At 37.0% G+C, this 16216-nt stretch overlaps 2 protein-coding genes across 4 annotated transcripts; one reads left to right on the top strand and one right to left on the bottom strand.

The window, feature by feature from the left end:
* Window positions 1-2676: 2676 nt before the first annotated feature.
* Window positions 2677-8166, top strand: sult3st1 (sulfotransferase family 3, cytosolic sulfotransferase 1). The gene is made up of 6 exons (XM_067477686.1): window positions 2677-2921; window positions 3033-3238; window positions 3762-3888; window positions 5354-5448; window positions 5555-5726; window positions 5932-8166. The coding sequence occupies exons 1-6, from the start codon at window positions 2780-2782 to the stop codon at window positions 6039-6041; spliced, it is 852 nt and encodes a 283-aa protein (XP_067333787.1). The 5' UTR covers window positions 2677-2779; the 3' UTR covers window positions 6042-8166.
* Window positions 8167-8312: 146 nt separating this feature from the next.
* Window positions 8313-15998, bottom strand: eif3d (eukaryotic translation initiation factor 3, subunit D). 3 transcript variants are annotated; one of them, XM_067477683.1, is made up of 16 exons: window positions 15841-15998; window positions 14637-14768; window positions 14498-14543; window positions 13574-13710; window positions 13334-13419; window positions 13090-13162; window positions 12769-12890; window positions 12540-12672; window positions 12313-12460; window positions 11881-12011; window positions 11541-11626; window positions 10809-10938; window positions 10311-10453; window positions 9661-9853; window positions 9483-9576; window positions 8313-8414 (listed from the first exon to the last, which is right to left on the bottom strand). In XM_067477683.1, the coding sequence occupies exons 2-16, from the start codon at window positions 14757-14759 to the stop codon at window positions 8401-8403; spliced, it is 1659 nt and encodes a 552-aa protein (XP_067333784.1). In that variant the 5' UTR covers window positions 14760-14768; window positions 15841-15998; the 3' UTR covers window positions 8313-8400. The 3 variants fall into 3 exon arrangements, with proteins under 3 accessions (XP_067333784.1, XP_067333786.1, XP_067333785.1); XM_067477685.1 differs by having other exon boundaries at window positions 12769-12884; XM_067477684.1 differs by having other exon boundaries at window positions 15825-15957.
* Window positions 15999-16216: the final 218 nt, after the last annotated feature.

The following is a 16216-nucleotide window of genomic DNA, read 5'->3' as shown; positions in this document are numbered from 1 at the left end:
GTGGTTAGCCAGAGGTAGGCAGCCAAGAACCAAAGAAAGGAGATAAAAGAGAAAAAAAAGAATAGAAGGAAGTCAGGGGTCAATGAGTCTATAAATGATAAACGTACACTATCACATTTGAACTGATATCTCATGCACTTTGTAACATTTCTGTATGCAAGTCTGTGTCTGATGAAACACTTTCAATACTGGTTTCTTTTTAAAACATCTCATTTTATGAAAGAACTATTTCCCATAGTGATGTACAGATTTATAATCAAAACAGGTGTTGTGTTCACTCTGTAGATTTAATTTATATATTAGTAGGACGTTTTTTCTAAACTTTCCATTTCCATTAGTTTTCAGTCTGCACACAGTCGACAAACATTGCAAACGTTACACTTTCCTGACATCTGGGCAGTATTTGAAGATAAACTTGTTACAAGGGCAGTGCTAAATAGTAAATAAGACCTCTTTCACTTCAATGGTAGGAGGGAGTTGGCTGGCACTGTGATAGTGGTGGATGTTAGTTTCCAAGATTTGGCAGTACCGTATGATGTCATGCCACATGACTAACCAGTGAGTACTTCTTTGCAGTGCATGCAGCTTGGCAGTTTGTAGTATGTTGATATGATTAATGGTTACTGTCATTTTCATGTCGCACAGTGTTTCCTGTTTGATGTCACAGGTTGCTGCCCGAAACTCAGATGAGCTTTTTGGCAGCAGACAATCATCCAGCTGAACCTGAAGTCTATGCTTTATCTCAAAAGTAACTAGTACCGACACTTGAATTGATGTAGTGCAGTAAAAAGTATAATGTTTCCCTACATAATGTGGACTTATAGGGACAAAAAAAATTGCTGGAACCTAAAAAATATCTGACAGCCTGTGTTACAAATTCTGTACATTGTCTAAAATCTAAGTATATCAGCTCTTGTAATTGAAGTTGTTTGAGTTGTCTGGTTTATTATCTTATTATCTTATTATCTTAATATCTACCAAAGCGCTCATAATACTGCTGGTATTTCTGCTGTAAATACTGACATTTCATGTAATATTGAAAATCCCTTTTTAATTTTTAACTCAGGAGTGTTAACACCAAATGCCACTCTTTGGAAATTTTGCAAATGAGGGCATTTAGTTGGAAATGTTTAATTTCTGAGGGGATCTCTTCCATCTATCTTGGTGTGTTAAGAGCCTTTGCTTGTAGTACATCCAGCTTTTTAATCATCGTGTGGGCAGCTGATCCATAATCCATTATTTATCTATATCATCATCATCATAGTCTCTCGTTCACCCCAGCAATAAGGTCATGACACCCAAAAAAGAACACTGATTACTTTTTACACTTTTTTAACATTTGCATTTTTTATCTCTGTGCACTTTCCATGTCATTCAGTCATCTAGCAACATTCCAAGAAATTTTCTCTGTCTTGACTTTGTCTTTTCACCACATACATATGGAACTTCTGATTGGGTTTAGTTCAGTTTATTTTTATATCCAAAAACCTTAGGTTTTGATTTACACCCCTACTTAATGGTTCATTCTTGCATCCCATCAAAAGCTCTTTGAATTGAGTGAAACCATAAGATAGGTTTCTTCCTTGTTTCCAGATGGCCCCATCATCTACAAACAATAAAACAACCACAGTCTAAAAAGGGATTTCCATGATCTTTTTGGAGTTCCACTGAAAACTCTCACATGGATAGTTATGTCCCATCAAAAGTTTTTGATCCATTACATATTCTCTAATTTTAGTTCCACCATCATAAAATGCTAATAATAATCCTTCCTTACATAGCATATCATTTAATTTTTAAATAAAAAACTGCGTTTTCTTTTAACTCTGATAACCCATATAACCCAACGCTCCACAGTAAACATTAAACTGTTAACTAATTCATTTTTAACTAACCCTCCACCGCAGATACATTTACTGAGCAGGAAAGTTGAAACGTCCGTACTCCCAAGACTTATGAACCAACGTTTACTTTGAGTTAACAACCTCAAGAAGACGCTGGTTCTGATCTGCGGTGGGATTGTGATAGATTGATACATCTACAAAATCCAGAGAACCAGACGGTAAAATACTAAACTTTAAATGAATGGACTATTTAAAGGTAGAGATTGTTGCTGAGTAAGCATTAGCTTTAGGCACAGGACTATTTCTTTACGCCTTAGGGAAATTGCTGTGCATGATTAGTTTGGTCCTAAGCAAAATAGAAGTTCAGTTAAAAAATAAAATTATTAAATGTTTGTAGTTTCACAGAGTTTTAGACATAGCACAATATGAGCCTATGATGAAAAGTAAAAGGGACTGTGCAACGATGAAATTATATATGGGAAAAAGTCATCCAACTGTCATCCAACATAAAATTGGACACTAATTGTGATACTAATGAGAATTGTATTTGAGTCATTTACATTTAGATTTAATGTTTATTGCTAACTGTGCGTAATTAAGAGATGTGCATTTTTCATTTGTATCTTTTTAAGGTTTTTCAACGTTAAACTAACAAGAAAATAATAGATGATAATGAAATTAATGGGATGAATAGTACTGGACTGTCACATTAATCAAAGTGTCGAAATAAACCCTAAAACTGTGTTACATAAGGTTACAAGCAGACAGCAATTCACGTAGAGGTCTATAAAAGCAGAAGCAAACAGCTAGAAAATATATAAATCAAAGTCCAGAGTTCAGCTGCTGCACTTTAGAGCTGAAAGGTTTTCCCGTGTGGTCCTGACAATCCCATACACAGACGTTTCTCTCATTTTTGGGAGGATTTCAGATCTGACATGGAGCATATCAATAGCTATATGTGTAGGTATAAAAACTACAACTTTGCTGTTAGTTTAACAACTGCAGAGCATTTGGATTCACTTCAGAGCTTTGAAGTACGAGACAGTGACATATACCTCGTCACATATCCAAAGTCAGGTCAGTGAAACAACTCTTAATTACATTATTTGAATTCACAGTTTTCTGTCCTGCCTGGCAAACAGATTCAATAACAATCTGATAATGTCCCACAAATTTGTCCCTTCACAGGTACTATATGGACTCAGCAGATCATCATCTGCATCTGTGAGTTAGATGGGGTTCTGAATGAATATCCAAACAACTTGGAGCAAATGCCATGGCTGGAGTACACAGAAGGCCGTGCAGACTACTCTTTGCGACCCTCTCCACGTTTCTTTGCTACTCACCTTACACCACCTTTTATGCCTCGGGGACTGATGGATAAGAAGGCAAAGGTCTGTATTGTGTAGAAGCCCACCCCTGCCAGGAATTGAAAAAAAGACAGAAAAAAGATATTTGTTCACATCACCCGAATTCTTGCATCTCTTCACTGGCTTCCCATCCACATTAGATCAGAGTTTAAGGTCCTTTTACTGACTCAACACATTTTCAATTGTAACTGCTCCCTCACATTTGTCTGATCTCCTTCAAATTTACTTTTTTTCTCAATGCCTCCACCCTGTTTGTGGGGCTGTTTTGTGTTGCCAGACTTCTGCTTGGGGCAGTACTTAATGGCAATAGGCATAAATGACAGATTGAAGCTGCATAGTAAAAAGAAAATTTGATGTAGTACACTGTGATTATGATTTTTAATAATATTTTCTTGGCAGGAAAAATACACCTAATATATGTGCCCAACAACACAGCAGATAGTAAATACTGTAAAGAATTATTTGAAGAAATTTAGCATGGAGAAGAGATGGATATATACATGTGCAGTATCAGCCTACACGTTTATTGTTGTTTGTTTTATGTCAGATCATCTACGTGACGCGTAATCCTAAGGACAACCTCGTCTCCTATTACCACTTCAGCAGCGCTTTTTCCGGCTTGCAGACTCCCAAGAGCTTTGACTGTTTTTTTGAGGATTATTTGGCGGGAAACAGTGAGATACCTCGGCTACACAATCAGAATAATCATAAACAAATCAGTTGCTTTGAGATGATTTTGTTGTTAATTGATGCTATTTAAATAAAGTTGAATTGAATGGAGTTGTTGTGACATTTCAAATGTCAAAGAGTTGTTAGCACTTACATCAAAAACACATTTGTGCATTCTACGCTTTACATCATTTACACCAATCGGGCACAACATTAACACCACCTGGTGGTTTCACAGTTTTTCTCGTTTAATGAAACTTGGTTCCTATTGATCATCATCATCATCACCTTCTTAACACAGCAGAAGTTTTCTGTTGCAAAAACCCTTTTCAATTGGTTTCAAACAGTCTTTGCATCTTCATTCAAAACCAGTAACACACGTGTCATTCAGTGACCCAAACTTCATTCAAATGTTCCCAGCTGATAGAAATGACTAATATTCCTTATGTTTATGTGTGCGATCAGTCCTCATCCATCTATAAAAGATGCTCCTCTTCTTGCTATTTGCATGTCTGGATCAAAGACCAGGGAAAACAGTCAAAGTGATGTTGATGAGAACCTGTAGCAGAATTGAGACTAAATGTAAATTTCAGTGTATTTAAGATTTTTATTTGGATTTTTGTGATATTTTCACTCATAATTTCCATTTGGTTTCGTTTTTTCCCCTGTATTTTACCTGTACAATATGTTACAAGAATGAAATCTGATGCAGTACGGTATTAAAAAAAATTCCAGATTTTTAAGCTGATTTTTTTTTTTCAACTGAATAGAGAAGCCATACACATGCTGTGCCATACTAAGCATCTGAATTGGTCTGGTTTAGATGCTCACTGTAGATCTTATATATCAAAGACAGTTGAAAAGCAGAAAGACCTGTGCACATAAACGAATCAAGAAAACCTTTTTAGTAAATCTCGCTTTTTCAGTAATTTAAAATGCAAAGTGCAAAGTTTATCTCTAGTAAAATCACCGTAACGTAACAGATTGATTTTGTATTTTGCTGTCTACTGATTGAAAGTGTGAAAATGTGCTTCTGTGGCATGTTTTCAATGTTTTGTTAGTAAAACAAAATGTGTTATTTCGGGCAGTGAGCTTCTGTTTCGGCCCATGTGTTAACTGTTTTGATAATACAAATTTACAGTGGACACAAGTTTCTAAGCAAAGGAGAAAAGCAAATATAAAAATATTGTTTTCATAAAACTGCTATGATGAATGCTGATAAATGCTGATTTATGATTTATGACTTAACCACTTGGCAGCACATAAATTGGTTAAAATCAGCTCCAACTATACCAACATTTTTGAGCCTTATGTTATTAATTAATTTGAATAATTTGAAAATTTATATTACTCTTGAATTTTAGCATTTAATCTTCTTGTGACATGTTGTTGGCATTTGCACATAATTAACTTTAAAAATATTGTTCATTTAAGGAAAATACAATGTAAAGTGATACGTTTTACATACAGTTCCAGGATCCTCCTGGTTTGATCACATCAGGGAATGGCATTCGAAGAAAGACGAGTACAACATTCTCTTCCTGACCTATGAGGACATGATTTTGGTAAAATGTGATTTTCTCTCTGGGTTGTTTGTTTGAAAACACACCAGCCTTGTCAGCCTTGGTCTTTGGTTAAGGTCTTTTTTTTTATCTTTTGCTTTTCTTTTAGGACCTGAAATCAGCCGTAACTAAAATCTGTAGTTTCTTAGGAAAAAAGCTCAGTGAAGCAGCGATCGATCAAGTAGTAGAAAAATCTACATTTAAGACCATGAAGAAAGACTTCAAGGCCAACTATGAGTTTCTACCAAAAGAGAAGCTGAAAGGAAACTTCATGCGCAAAGGTAATGTAGCATAACTGCAGCACCTGTGCAGCTATACAGTTGAGTGCAAATGTTTGCATCCCCTTTCATTAATTAATAATAAAATAAATTATGATGAAACAAGTGCACATTCGAAAAATAGATTGATGAAAAACATCTTTGGGACACAAGTTTTTCACCCACCTATATGAGTCGCTCTTGCTCAGTTCTCTTTTGTTCATTTCAGGTCAGATCGGTGACTGGAAGAACATATTTTCTGCTGCTCACAGTGAAAGAGTTGATAAACTGCTTCAGGAGAAACTTGGTGATCTGTCTCTGAAGTTCATCTGGGAGTAGAAGTGGCCACGGCAGTCCTCAGATTTTGCACTTTTTCCAACTGATATACATCCCAAAAGATAATTTCTTTGAGTAAGTTGTCAGCCTCTTTAAAGTGAATGAGGTGGCCAAAAATTTAGAACCATCTCTTCTTATCCTGCACTCTAGGACAACTCCACCACCCGCATTGACCTCAATAATAAGCATTTAGTATCATTTTACTATCACTTTTCTGACACTTTCACCCTAAAAACTGAGAAATTATAACCTTGTAAATGTGTAATTCATAGAGGGGCCAGTGTATTGGATTGCATCAAATTGCACAGGTGGTCACAATGTTATGCCTCATTGGTGTATACACTACATTCACACGTGTTACAAAGAAATTTGTTAAATTTAACCCAGCCCCCTGGAGGGGGTAGCAGAGGACTACAGATGTTACCCATGAAGATGGTGCTGAGTGTCTTGCTCAAGGATGCGTCTGGTTAATGGGCTGTGATTTGACCCTAGATACTTCTTCATCCTAGTCTGATGCTCTACCCACTCATCCACCAGGCCACATCCTGAGTATGGTGATTGTGGACAATACGCTTGATTTAGACAATGAAATTATCCTTTAACCTCAAACACTAAACAAAAAAGAATACTAAGAACAGTTGGAAAATGAGTTGTCCTTATGGAATGTGAAAAGGAAATAAGTGTTTAGATAGGGCTGATTATTGATGGGGCTGGTTTGGTCACTGGAGCTGTTTTCGACTCTTCAGTTCTCTTCACGTGGAAACAGAGAAGAAAAGAGGGTAGAAAAGAGTAAAACAGAATAAACGTGGAGACAGTTGTAAGAAACAGCTTTTCTATGTTATCCTTTACCAAGATAAACTACTGTTTATGTATAATTTGAACAATTATTGTGTTGTAGTAAAAGACATTTTGAGATTAGAAACCCGATGAAAGGGAATCAGGGCTCAAGGGAATCAAGTAAGTCTTTAAAAGTAGTTACTTACCACAGTGCCAATAAAAAGCATTCCTGTCTTGGAATCTTCCACCTTTCATTTTTTTACAACTTAAAAATTAATCATGGTAGATTTCATTTGGCTCTTTAAACATTTGCCTGTAAAGATGTTTTTGGAGCAACCTCTTTTTTGTGACTTTAAATAGTTCATTATGTAGTGTAGTCAATATAGTAATAATTATTGTATAATATATACACAATATAATTTTGTAAATATACACTAATCATAAGAAAGTTAGGGATATTTGACTTTCAGGTGGAATTTCACCTGGAATTGCACCTAAAATGCACTACAACCTTTACAGGTGAACTTAAATGACACCTTCACTGATTTTGACCTTTCTTCTTTCGGTTCTAGTTCGGGTAGTATATGTACATAAATGCCATTAAACTGCCATTGACCTATATCAAAATATCTCTACTTCTAGCTGAAAAATGCCTCCAGATGTAATCTTGTTACTCATACTACGGAGTTTGTAATCATGTTCAACCTGGTTTTTCAGAGCTCCCCCAGATGACATTATGTGAACTCCTAATGATGAAAAACGCCTCTGGGTGATTTTATCTAGAGGAGTTTTTCAGCTAGAAACAGAAAAATATTTTTAATTCAGGAAAGTTTAAAAGCATAGATGTACATTTACACCCTAAATTAAACCCATAGCAAGCAAGTTAAAAATTGGTGAAGTCACTCTTTAATTTGGCCTTCTGTCCAACTGTTCAGTGTTTTCAGTACTTACTGCATAGCATACTGTGCTCTAACACGGTGATAAACCGCAAAAATGATGACTAAATGTCCTGGTTCAATGAAAATTTGTATTTAAAGAGTCCTGTTCATCATCTTTGAGAACAAGTAGAACAAAATGTATCAGTAGTGATTAAGATTGGTGATAAACAGGGTTCAGCTGCTGGAATATCGGAGGACGAAAGCCTGAGTTTCAGCTGAAGACTAACAGCCCCATAGCATAATGCTGCCACCATATCTTTTGACTAACACTATTTTGATCAATTAATCAATCAGCTAAAAAACTGAAGGCATCACTGTAGAACAGACCAACTCTGATGCTGAAATTAAAAATCAGGATCATTATAAATTAACAGAACTAAATAATTATGTAGATTTAAGGTTTTTATTATATTTGGTCACACTGTATTTTTTCATTTGAGCTGTTCCAACAAAGCAGAAAGGAACTGATAAACTTCCATAGGTAATTCTTGCAGTTTGCCAAAATGAATCCAAACACATGCACTGAACTGTACTAATACACAGAAAACAATACTAAAAGCACTTGGCCAATGTGTCATCTTTATTGAAAGTCAGAAGGAATCAGATGTTTATAAGTATGTGAAGCGTGGCTTGGTTGACACCACAGTTCAATTTTCTTCATCTAGAAGTGGAAAAGGAGAGATAATGGAATAGATTTGAGAGATTTTATAGATAAAAACAGAATAAATATGGAAATAAAATAAATAAAACTGCAATATGAAACAAATTAATTACTAACCAGAATAACTATTCTAGAAGAAGGGGGCATGTTTACAGATTATAAAGCTGATAAAAATAAATTTGGGTTGGGTGATGCAGCCAAAATGTAAAATGCTAGTGCAAGTACACACAGTTCAGACTGTTAAAAATTTCAATTTTCTTTAGTCTATTCCTCTCAGATGTTACAATGTAAGTAGTTACTCAGCCTAGAAAGTACTTTTCTCTGTATGTTAGCTTAGTGTCACAATTGTGTGTGTGTATATATTTTTGTTTTTTTAATTGCACAAAATCGTAACAAAAAACAAATCACCAGGCTGCTGCTCAAGCTTGTACCGTGATGTCTTTCAAATTGTAAAGTCAATAACACAATCCAATAGACAAATAAAGAAAAAAATATTAATAAAACTAAATATAATATTGATTGACAAAATATTTCTCAACTTTGAGAGAAAAAAAAAATTAAGCTGGATTTATAGTTTTTACACAAGCGTCCTATGTTGGGAGCTTTCATACTTGTGCGTCTGTGTTGCACTGCAATTACACTGCTAAACCAGCGGTTGGAGGTGAGGTTTCTGTGCCACCTTGTTGAGTTCTTTACCACTGTGGTGAGTTTTTTGGTGTCCTACAAACAATAGGGGTCTCTATAGGGTCGCCAGCTATGCAAAACCTACATGATGATTGTCAAAGAATAAATGAGTATAAATCAAGCAGATTCATCAATTAATGTAACAGTATAGGGAGAACATCCAACTCCACATAAAGACCACAGCTGATGGCTGGATTTTAAACAGGGACCATCTACGTGTGCAACAGCAGTGCTAACCCTGGACATGATGTGCAAAAGTAGATATTTAACCAGTTAAAAAATTTGTATTTTTGTAGAATTAATATTTGAACATTACTTCTGGCCAATTCTGGCAGCTCTACTGTGAGTGTAGAACTAAAAGTAATAGCAATTACTCAATCTCACCCTCTTCCTCCTCATCCTCTTCGTCTTCCTCTTCTTCCTCCTCTTCATCAGAGCTGAAGGTCCCATCAGGCAGGCTGTACACTCGAATTACTTGCTGTTGATGTGAACAACCAAACTTTAGCACCAGCAATTAACAACCCTCTCTGGTCTGTAAATTTTGAGGAATAAAAAAGCTAACCTTGTTGGGGTCCTTGAGGATGAGGTATTTGCCTTCATCCAGCTTGCGGCAGATATCAATGACACAGCGGAGAATTCCCCAGGCGTTTTCCATGCTCAGGTTGATCTGGCTGGCAAACTCGTTGGGTTTGAATTGCTGGGTGCCCAGGATGACGTGGCGAGAAGAGTCCTTAACATGGTACCGAGACACGTACCTGAGGAAAACACAGAGGGGCCATGAGTTTAAGCTTCTCCCATTCCACACACCATTACTCTGTTAGAAACTGCATTTTGTATTTAGAAACCTGGATGCTTACCTACAATAAAATATCTGTGCTTTATTCACTTAAAACACTGCAACTGTGCATATTCTAACTAAGCCACTTTATCAAGTATATATTGTACATATACAATGTAAAACACATTACCAATGGTGCATTTGCCAAGTGAGTTCAATTACTGTTGACTATATCATGGGATGTTAAAAACATTTGTCTATGCACCCTATGAATCAAAGTTTTCATGGTTATCAACATAACCCTGTAGACCTGGTTCCTTGAGCAGGAAACTCAAGGTCTGAGTGTATGTGTGTAATCATTTTTCAAAATAGTCAATTGCTCTGTAATAGACTACAATCCAGAGTGCAATGAGGCACTGCTGTGTCCTTCTCACCCCAGTTTGAGGTACTCTGATCCAGCCAGCATAGCGCAGCAGGTCCAGCGGGCCAGTTTATAGCTGTTGTTCTTCAACTCGGTGGCCAGGACGGCTCCTCTCTGAGAGTCCAGCTTCTGACGCCAATCGACTCCATTGCAATACTGATAACACAGAGGAGCAAAAGCCTTTTATGGTAAAGAATTTAAAGAGGTTTGGTTCACTTAAAGTTATGCTTCTTAAATGTTCACAATCAATAACTGAGATCAGCTTCAGTCATTCATTGTGGTCACACCCTGGTAAACGTAGGTTCGCGAATTTGCTGTTATTACCCTTTCACTCATGTTATGTACTGCTGATGTTCAGAAATTTTCTACTACAATATTTGAGGTTCAAAATCTTAAATAGTTAAAGTTTAAATGAATAACAAATTTCTGAGATGTGTCAACAGAGTGACAGTCAAAAACATGCTATGGTAATATTTAGACAGTTTAGACTTTAGAAATAAAATCAACATGCCCTGGAGTCCCATTCGTTGAGGGTCTTGATGTTGATGAAGGACACTTCTCCATTGGCACCGGTCATCACTCCATCATGCTCACACCGGACAATCAGATCAATGTCATCCCCAAGCTTCCAGTGACGGTACCTTAAAAACAAAGACAACACATCAGCCTGACTTTGAGGAATTTCTGGGGAAGAGTGCTATCGTAAGAACATCCGTGCTCACAGGAGAAGTTACTTAGACATCACCTTGGGCTCTAGAACTAATTTTAATAAGTTTCACTATAATAAAATGTAGAAGCACAATAATCCAAAATAAAAGGATGTAACTGGTTGCAGCCCTACTTATGTGACCCCAGACCTGTTTGACTCTTGAATACAGTGGTCTTTTTTTTAGAACATGTGATGCTTGTGGTGGTGACCAAAGGAATTGGCTAGAACACAAGTCTGACAGAATATAGTCAACTTTATCTACACCAAACAGACACACTAAATGTTTTATGTAGTACTAGCTGGCATGAAAACTACTTCTCTTCATCAGTTTTACAACTGCAGCTTCCCTAATCATTGCACCTTCTTGCTTCAATAATTCTCGTGTGACTGAGCTTTAGATTTCACCTGTGTAGACATTATTCAAGTTTGATCAGTTTGTAACATAAAAAGATTGACAGGAGGGTGTTTAGCTGGTCTAAGACTGGAACACCTGGAAATCATGGAAATAAAACAATCACACAAAGTTGTGTCTACCTGTAGGCTACAGATGCCACCTCACTCTTATCCATGTCCTCCTCAACAAATGGGTTGGGGTTAGGAAACTTGTGGCGCTCTCCACCCTTTAAAAAAAAATAAAAAAAAAATCAAATGCTTGCAAACCCAAGCTAACTAGAAGTTTGCTAAAGTTATTATTATAACATTATTCTCATCCAACTCCCTGCAAGAGGGAGTTCCTTTTTAATTTCTGTGTGAGATCTGAAAAATATTTTACTTGACAAATAAGAGGAAGGATGTCATTTGAAAGATCCCATGAATTAAAATTTCACATACATAAAATTTCATATGTAGAAATTAAAATTGTGGGTGGTCTTACAATGCGCAAACACTGCTGGCTGAAGTTGTGGTTAATGTATGTGGCCTCCATAGCTAGATTACGGGGAGAGTTGAAGGAGTTGCCCTCATCCTGTGGTGGCTCATTGGCAGTCTCGCTCACAGTTAGCAAATCTGGGAGCAAAAGTTAAAAATATTACATTGTTAAGCAAAACATTAGGAAAAGCAGAGCAGAAAGAGATCAGTATAAAATTTCTATTGTCGCAATGAAGTCACTGCTGTAGAATAAATACAATATACTGATTTTACCAAGTCAGCCACACACTACAGGTAATTTTACTTATACAAACCAGGCTGCAAATATTCACCAGGCTATTATCTCACAGGCTTTTATGAGAATTTAAAGTAAACCAATATCGAGCATGTGAATTTCCTATCGAGATGAACAAAGTATCTATCTATCTTAAAGCCTCACCAAAGTCAGAGTTGTCTCTCTTGTCAAAAAACAGCTTGTTGCCCACTCTCTGCACAATGATGTCCCAGGAGTTGACTGAGCGTGTGCAGCACATCAGGGTGGCCAGGATAGCATCAGTGGCAAACACATTACCCTGAGTCTTAGCCAACTGGAAAGTAGAAGAATTTTAATTAGAGTTAAGAAAACACAAAAGTAAAAGGGGCAGCTAGTTATGTAAAATTGTGAACCTTGCGGATGACAGGATCATCTGTAGTAGTGACGGTGTGGAAGATCCTCTTAATACTCTTCAGTTGCTTTTCATTGCGGGTAGTGATCCGATCAAAAGCCTTATCGTAGTACTCCAAAGCACCACAGCATTCACTGGACAAAAACAGGAAAGTTTGTCTTTTTCTGCGTTTCCTCCTGAAACAGGCTCAGTGACTAATGATAAGAGTTCAACAGTTCAGTTGCACTTACATGTCTACAGGGTCAGCCACCTCCATGTATCTCATCTTCATCAGTCTGGGGAAGTCCATCTCCTCCTTCACCTCCCAGTCACTCCTCACTTCCACAGAGGAATCTCTGGGCTTCAGCTGCGCCTTGATGGAATCAAATCCACATCAACAAAAGCCCTCAACAGACTAACTATACATCACGCTACAAGAATTTGGTCAATAACACATTCTTTGAATTTGACAGGTTTTAATGCATTTTAAAATCTATGAGATCTAAACAATCTATTTATCATTTTAATCGCTTAAGAATTTTTCTAGTAGTAGCAATTAAAGCAAATAATACCTGCGATTTCTGGTCCCACTTCTGACGGACACCAAACTGCTTTTGAAATTTCTTTTGCAGACGCATACGATCCCTGAAAAAACAAACTTTACATTAGGTATTTAGGACATGACCAGCTATCAACACAAAATGTTCAAAATGTAATCCATTTTCTCATATGTGGGGGATCAGAAGAACAAATGCATCTCAAACAGTGGGCTAAGACAGGACATCTCCATAAAGTAGATCTTTGGAAGAATCTAACCTCTCCTTTTGTTTGGCACTCTTTGGGAGAGTCTGCATGTTGAACTGGGTCAGGTTCCTACGGTCCTTGTCTCTGCGCAGGTTCCTCTGTTAAAACAAATATCATCCTGGTATGTAAGATGAACATGACTCACCAAGTTAAGTTTAATTAAAAACTATATACTACATACTGAAGAATTCCTGTCCGTTTCAGATACTTTATGGAAATAGCGATAATAACAGTTTCTGTGTTTTGTTGTACCTGAGCAAACCTCATTCGGTTCCTCTGGTAAGCAGTCTTTTGTGTCTTGGCCGTGTCCACCAGCTGGAAACTTGTCTCATCCTCCTCATGAAAGTAGGCATACTGACTGCCACCTCCAAACTGAGAGGAATACTTATCTGAGAATAAAATACATACAGCACTACATAAGAAATCCATTTAAAATGATGCAGTAATCTGTGTTTTTTATTTCATTATCGTTTAAAGAAATCACTTCCGTAAACAGTAGTGAGGAGTATATATGTTTCAATTTGCTCTTACAATATAAGAAATATATAAATAAGAGGGAGAATTTCTATAACAGTACATGGAAGGAAGTGCAGGGCTTTTCTACCATATAAAGACTGTGTTTATAGAGCCCCTTAAGCTGAATTAACTTTACAAAGTGTTTAGCCAACCTGTCAGAACTGATGTAAAAACAACAATGAAATGTTTATGTGCTACAAGAATAAGGAATAAGGATTTGCCCGTCAGTTATAAATTAGTGTTTCGAAGAATATTCCCGCTATTGGTGTATAACAGTTGCTAATTGCCACGCAAAACAAAGAGCTGGTTGGATATTGGCACCATCAATTCGGGTTGATTGGTGTTGGTCAAGTCTTTAAGTTGTAAGTGGACCTATCGTTTGCTTCTGTGCACTGGTTTTACATTAAAGAAGCACAATGTAGCCCCTGCATCTAGATTCTATTACATCTCTGAACATGATCTGTGTGCAAAGCATTTTGGCAAAGTGTAGCGCATTCACAGTAATGATATAGTAGAGATATAATGTTAATAACTGCAAAGAAATGCAGTTATTAGACCAGAATTTAACACAGACACAAATATTGATTGATGCTACCCTTACAAAAACTAAATTAAATTAATTCTACATTTAAGGACATTTTATACCCTTGTCCCACTCACTTGTGTATCTCTTGTCTTGATAAGTTGCACCAGTCCAATCAGCTACCTGAAAGGTAGAAAATACAGTGAGAGAAACTGTGGAAAACTCAGGTTTCTTTAAGTGAACAACTTTAGACATTAGAACAAGGAGAAAACAAACCTTTCCCAGACGATCACCTTTGCTGAACGGCTGGTAAGGCATGTCTTTAAATTTCTCTGGGACAGCACATGGACCCCATCCGGACGGATTGTCCTGGATCACAGGGGCGTTGAACTTTGCCATGACCTTCAACTTTGAGAGACACAGACGAACATAGTGACTAAATCCAAAGTCAAAAGTATCTCCACAATCCAAATAATCATTCTTGGGGCCTCAGCCAAAGAGCAGCACTGATTTCTTCAGCAATGCACTAAATTAAAAATGCACTGATCAGGTTGCGCAGTGGCTTAGTCATCATTGACCCATAGACATCCATTAACAAGCAGGTAAATCTACACAGAAACATTCAACTTTTAGCGCTAAATTTAACAAGTTTCCGTTTTGCACAGAGCCTAAGAAAATAGCTAGTTACATTGTGTAACAGTGGTGACACCACTCATCTAAAATCACACTGACGTAAGTTGTGAATTTGTGCATTTGAGTTTACACGGTAAAATATGTGCATTGTAACATTCGATCAATTCATGGCTAACGTTATTTTCCCACGTAGTAAATATCACATCACATTAAATATAAATGATATAAAAACAGTGTTTCTTTTATAAAATCGTGTTAATATTTTAGTTCCGAAAACAGGATGAACGTTACGTGGCTACTTGTCCCTCTCACAGACAACACTGGAACATGTCGCAAAAGTTAACTGACTTTTTAAGATCAAGAAGCTCTGCGCCTAGACCTATCAAATCTACCCTAAATTAATCTGAAATGCACACTTTTTCATTGGGTATTGACATTTCGCCAGCGGACATCTGGCACCGCTGGCTTAACGTTACGCTGCCATTAGCTAGATAACTGATGTGTTCACTGATAAAGCTAAATGCTAACAGAAACTGCTAAAGCATCTCAACTCCACTGTAAAACTGACGTATTACGTTCAGCGAATAATGTTATTTCAAAGAAGCAGTTAACGTATGTCCAAGATTGTAACTTTATTTTTCGTATTTGAAGCAGATGGTCAACTCACGTTAGCCAGCGTTGACTAATGCTAACGCTAGTCATCTTGCCAGGTGGCCGCGCTAGCGACGCTAAGCTAACTGGGTGGCAGACCACAAACACTTTTAAACGTGTCGCTTTTATTCATCTTAAAACACGACTGTAAAAATACACTGTTTATACGTTTATACATACTTTGCTGTAATCTTACCGTGGACGATGCAATACCCCTTGAAGCACTTTAATCCAACCGGTCTTCACGGGCTGCAAATTCCCGACAGAGAGCCGGTGTGAAAGGAAATGACGAACGGCCGTAAAGCAGAAAGTGGTTCCAGCCGTATAACATTTGCAGTTAGCGTAATGGTAAAGTCGCACTGACAGGATTTTGTTAAGTCATAAATATGCGACCCTGATCTCATGGGATAAGCCGAAAGGACAAAATAAAAAATAAATAAATATGTTAGCAGGGATACAGATTGTGTATACTTGCAGATAAAACTACTACGGCTGTAGTTCTGTAGCTCGTATTTACGGAATCCGATGCGTATCTCGTAATTGTAAGATATGGTCTCTAATTTTTTCTTTGG

The sequence above is a fragment of the Channa argus genome, chromosome 15, assembly GCF_033026475.1.
Source record: "Channa argus isolate prfri chromosome 15, Channa argus male v1.0, whole genome shotgun sequence".
NCBI lineage: Eukaryota > Metazoa > Chordata > Actinopteri > Anabantiformes > Channidae > Channa > Channa argus.
The sequence above is the reverse complement of the archived record's forward strand: the minus strand, read 5'-3'. Positions and strand labels throughout refer to the sequence as shown.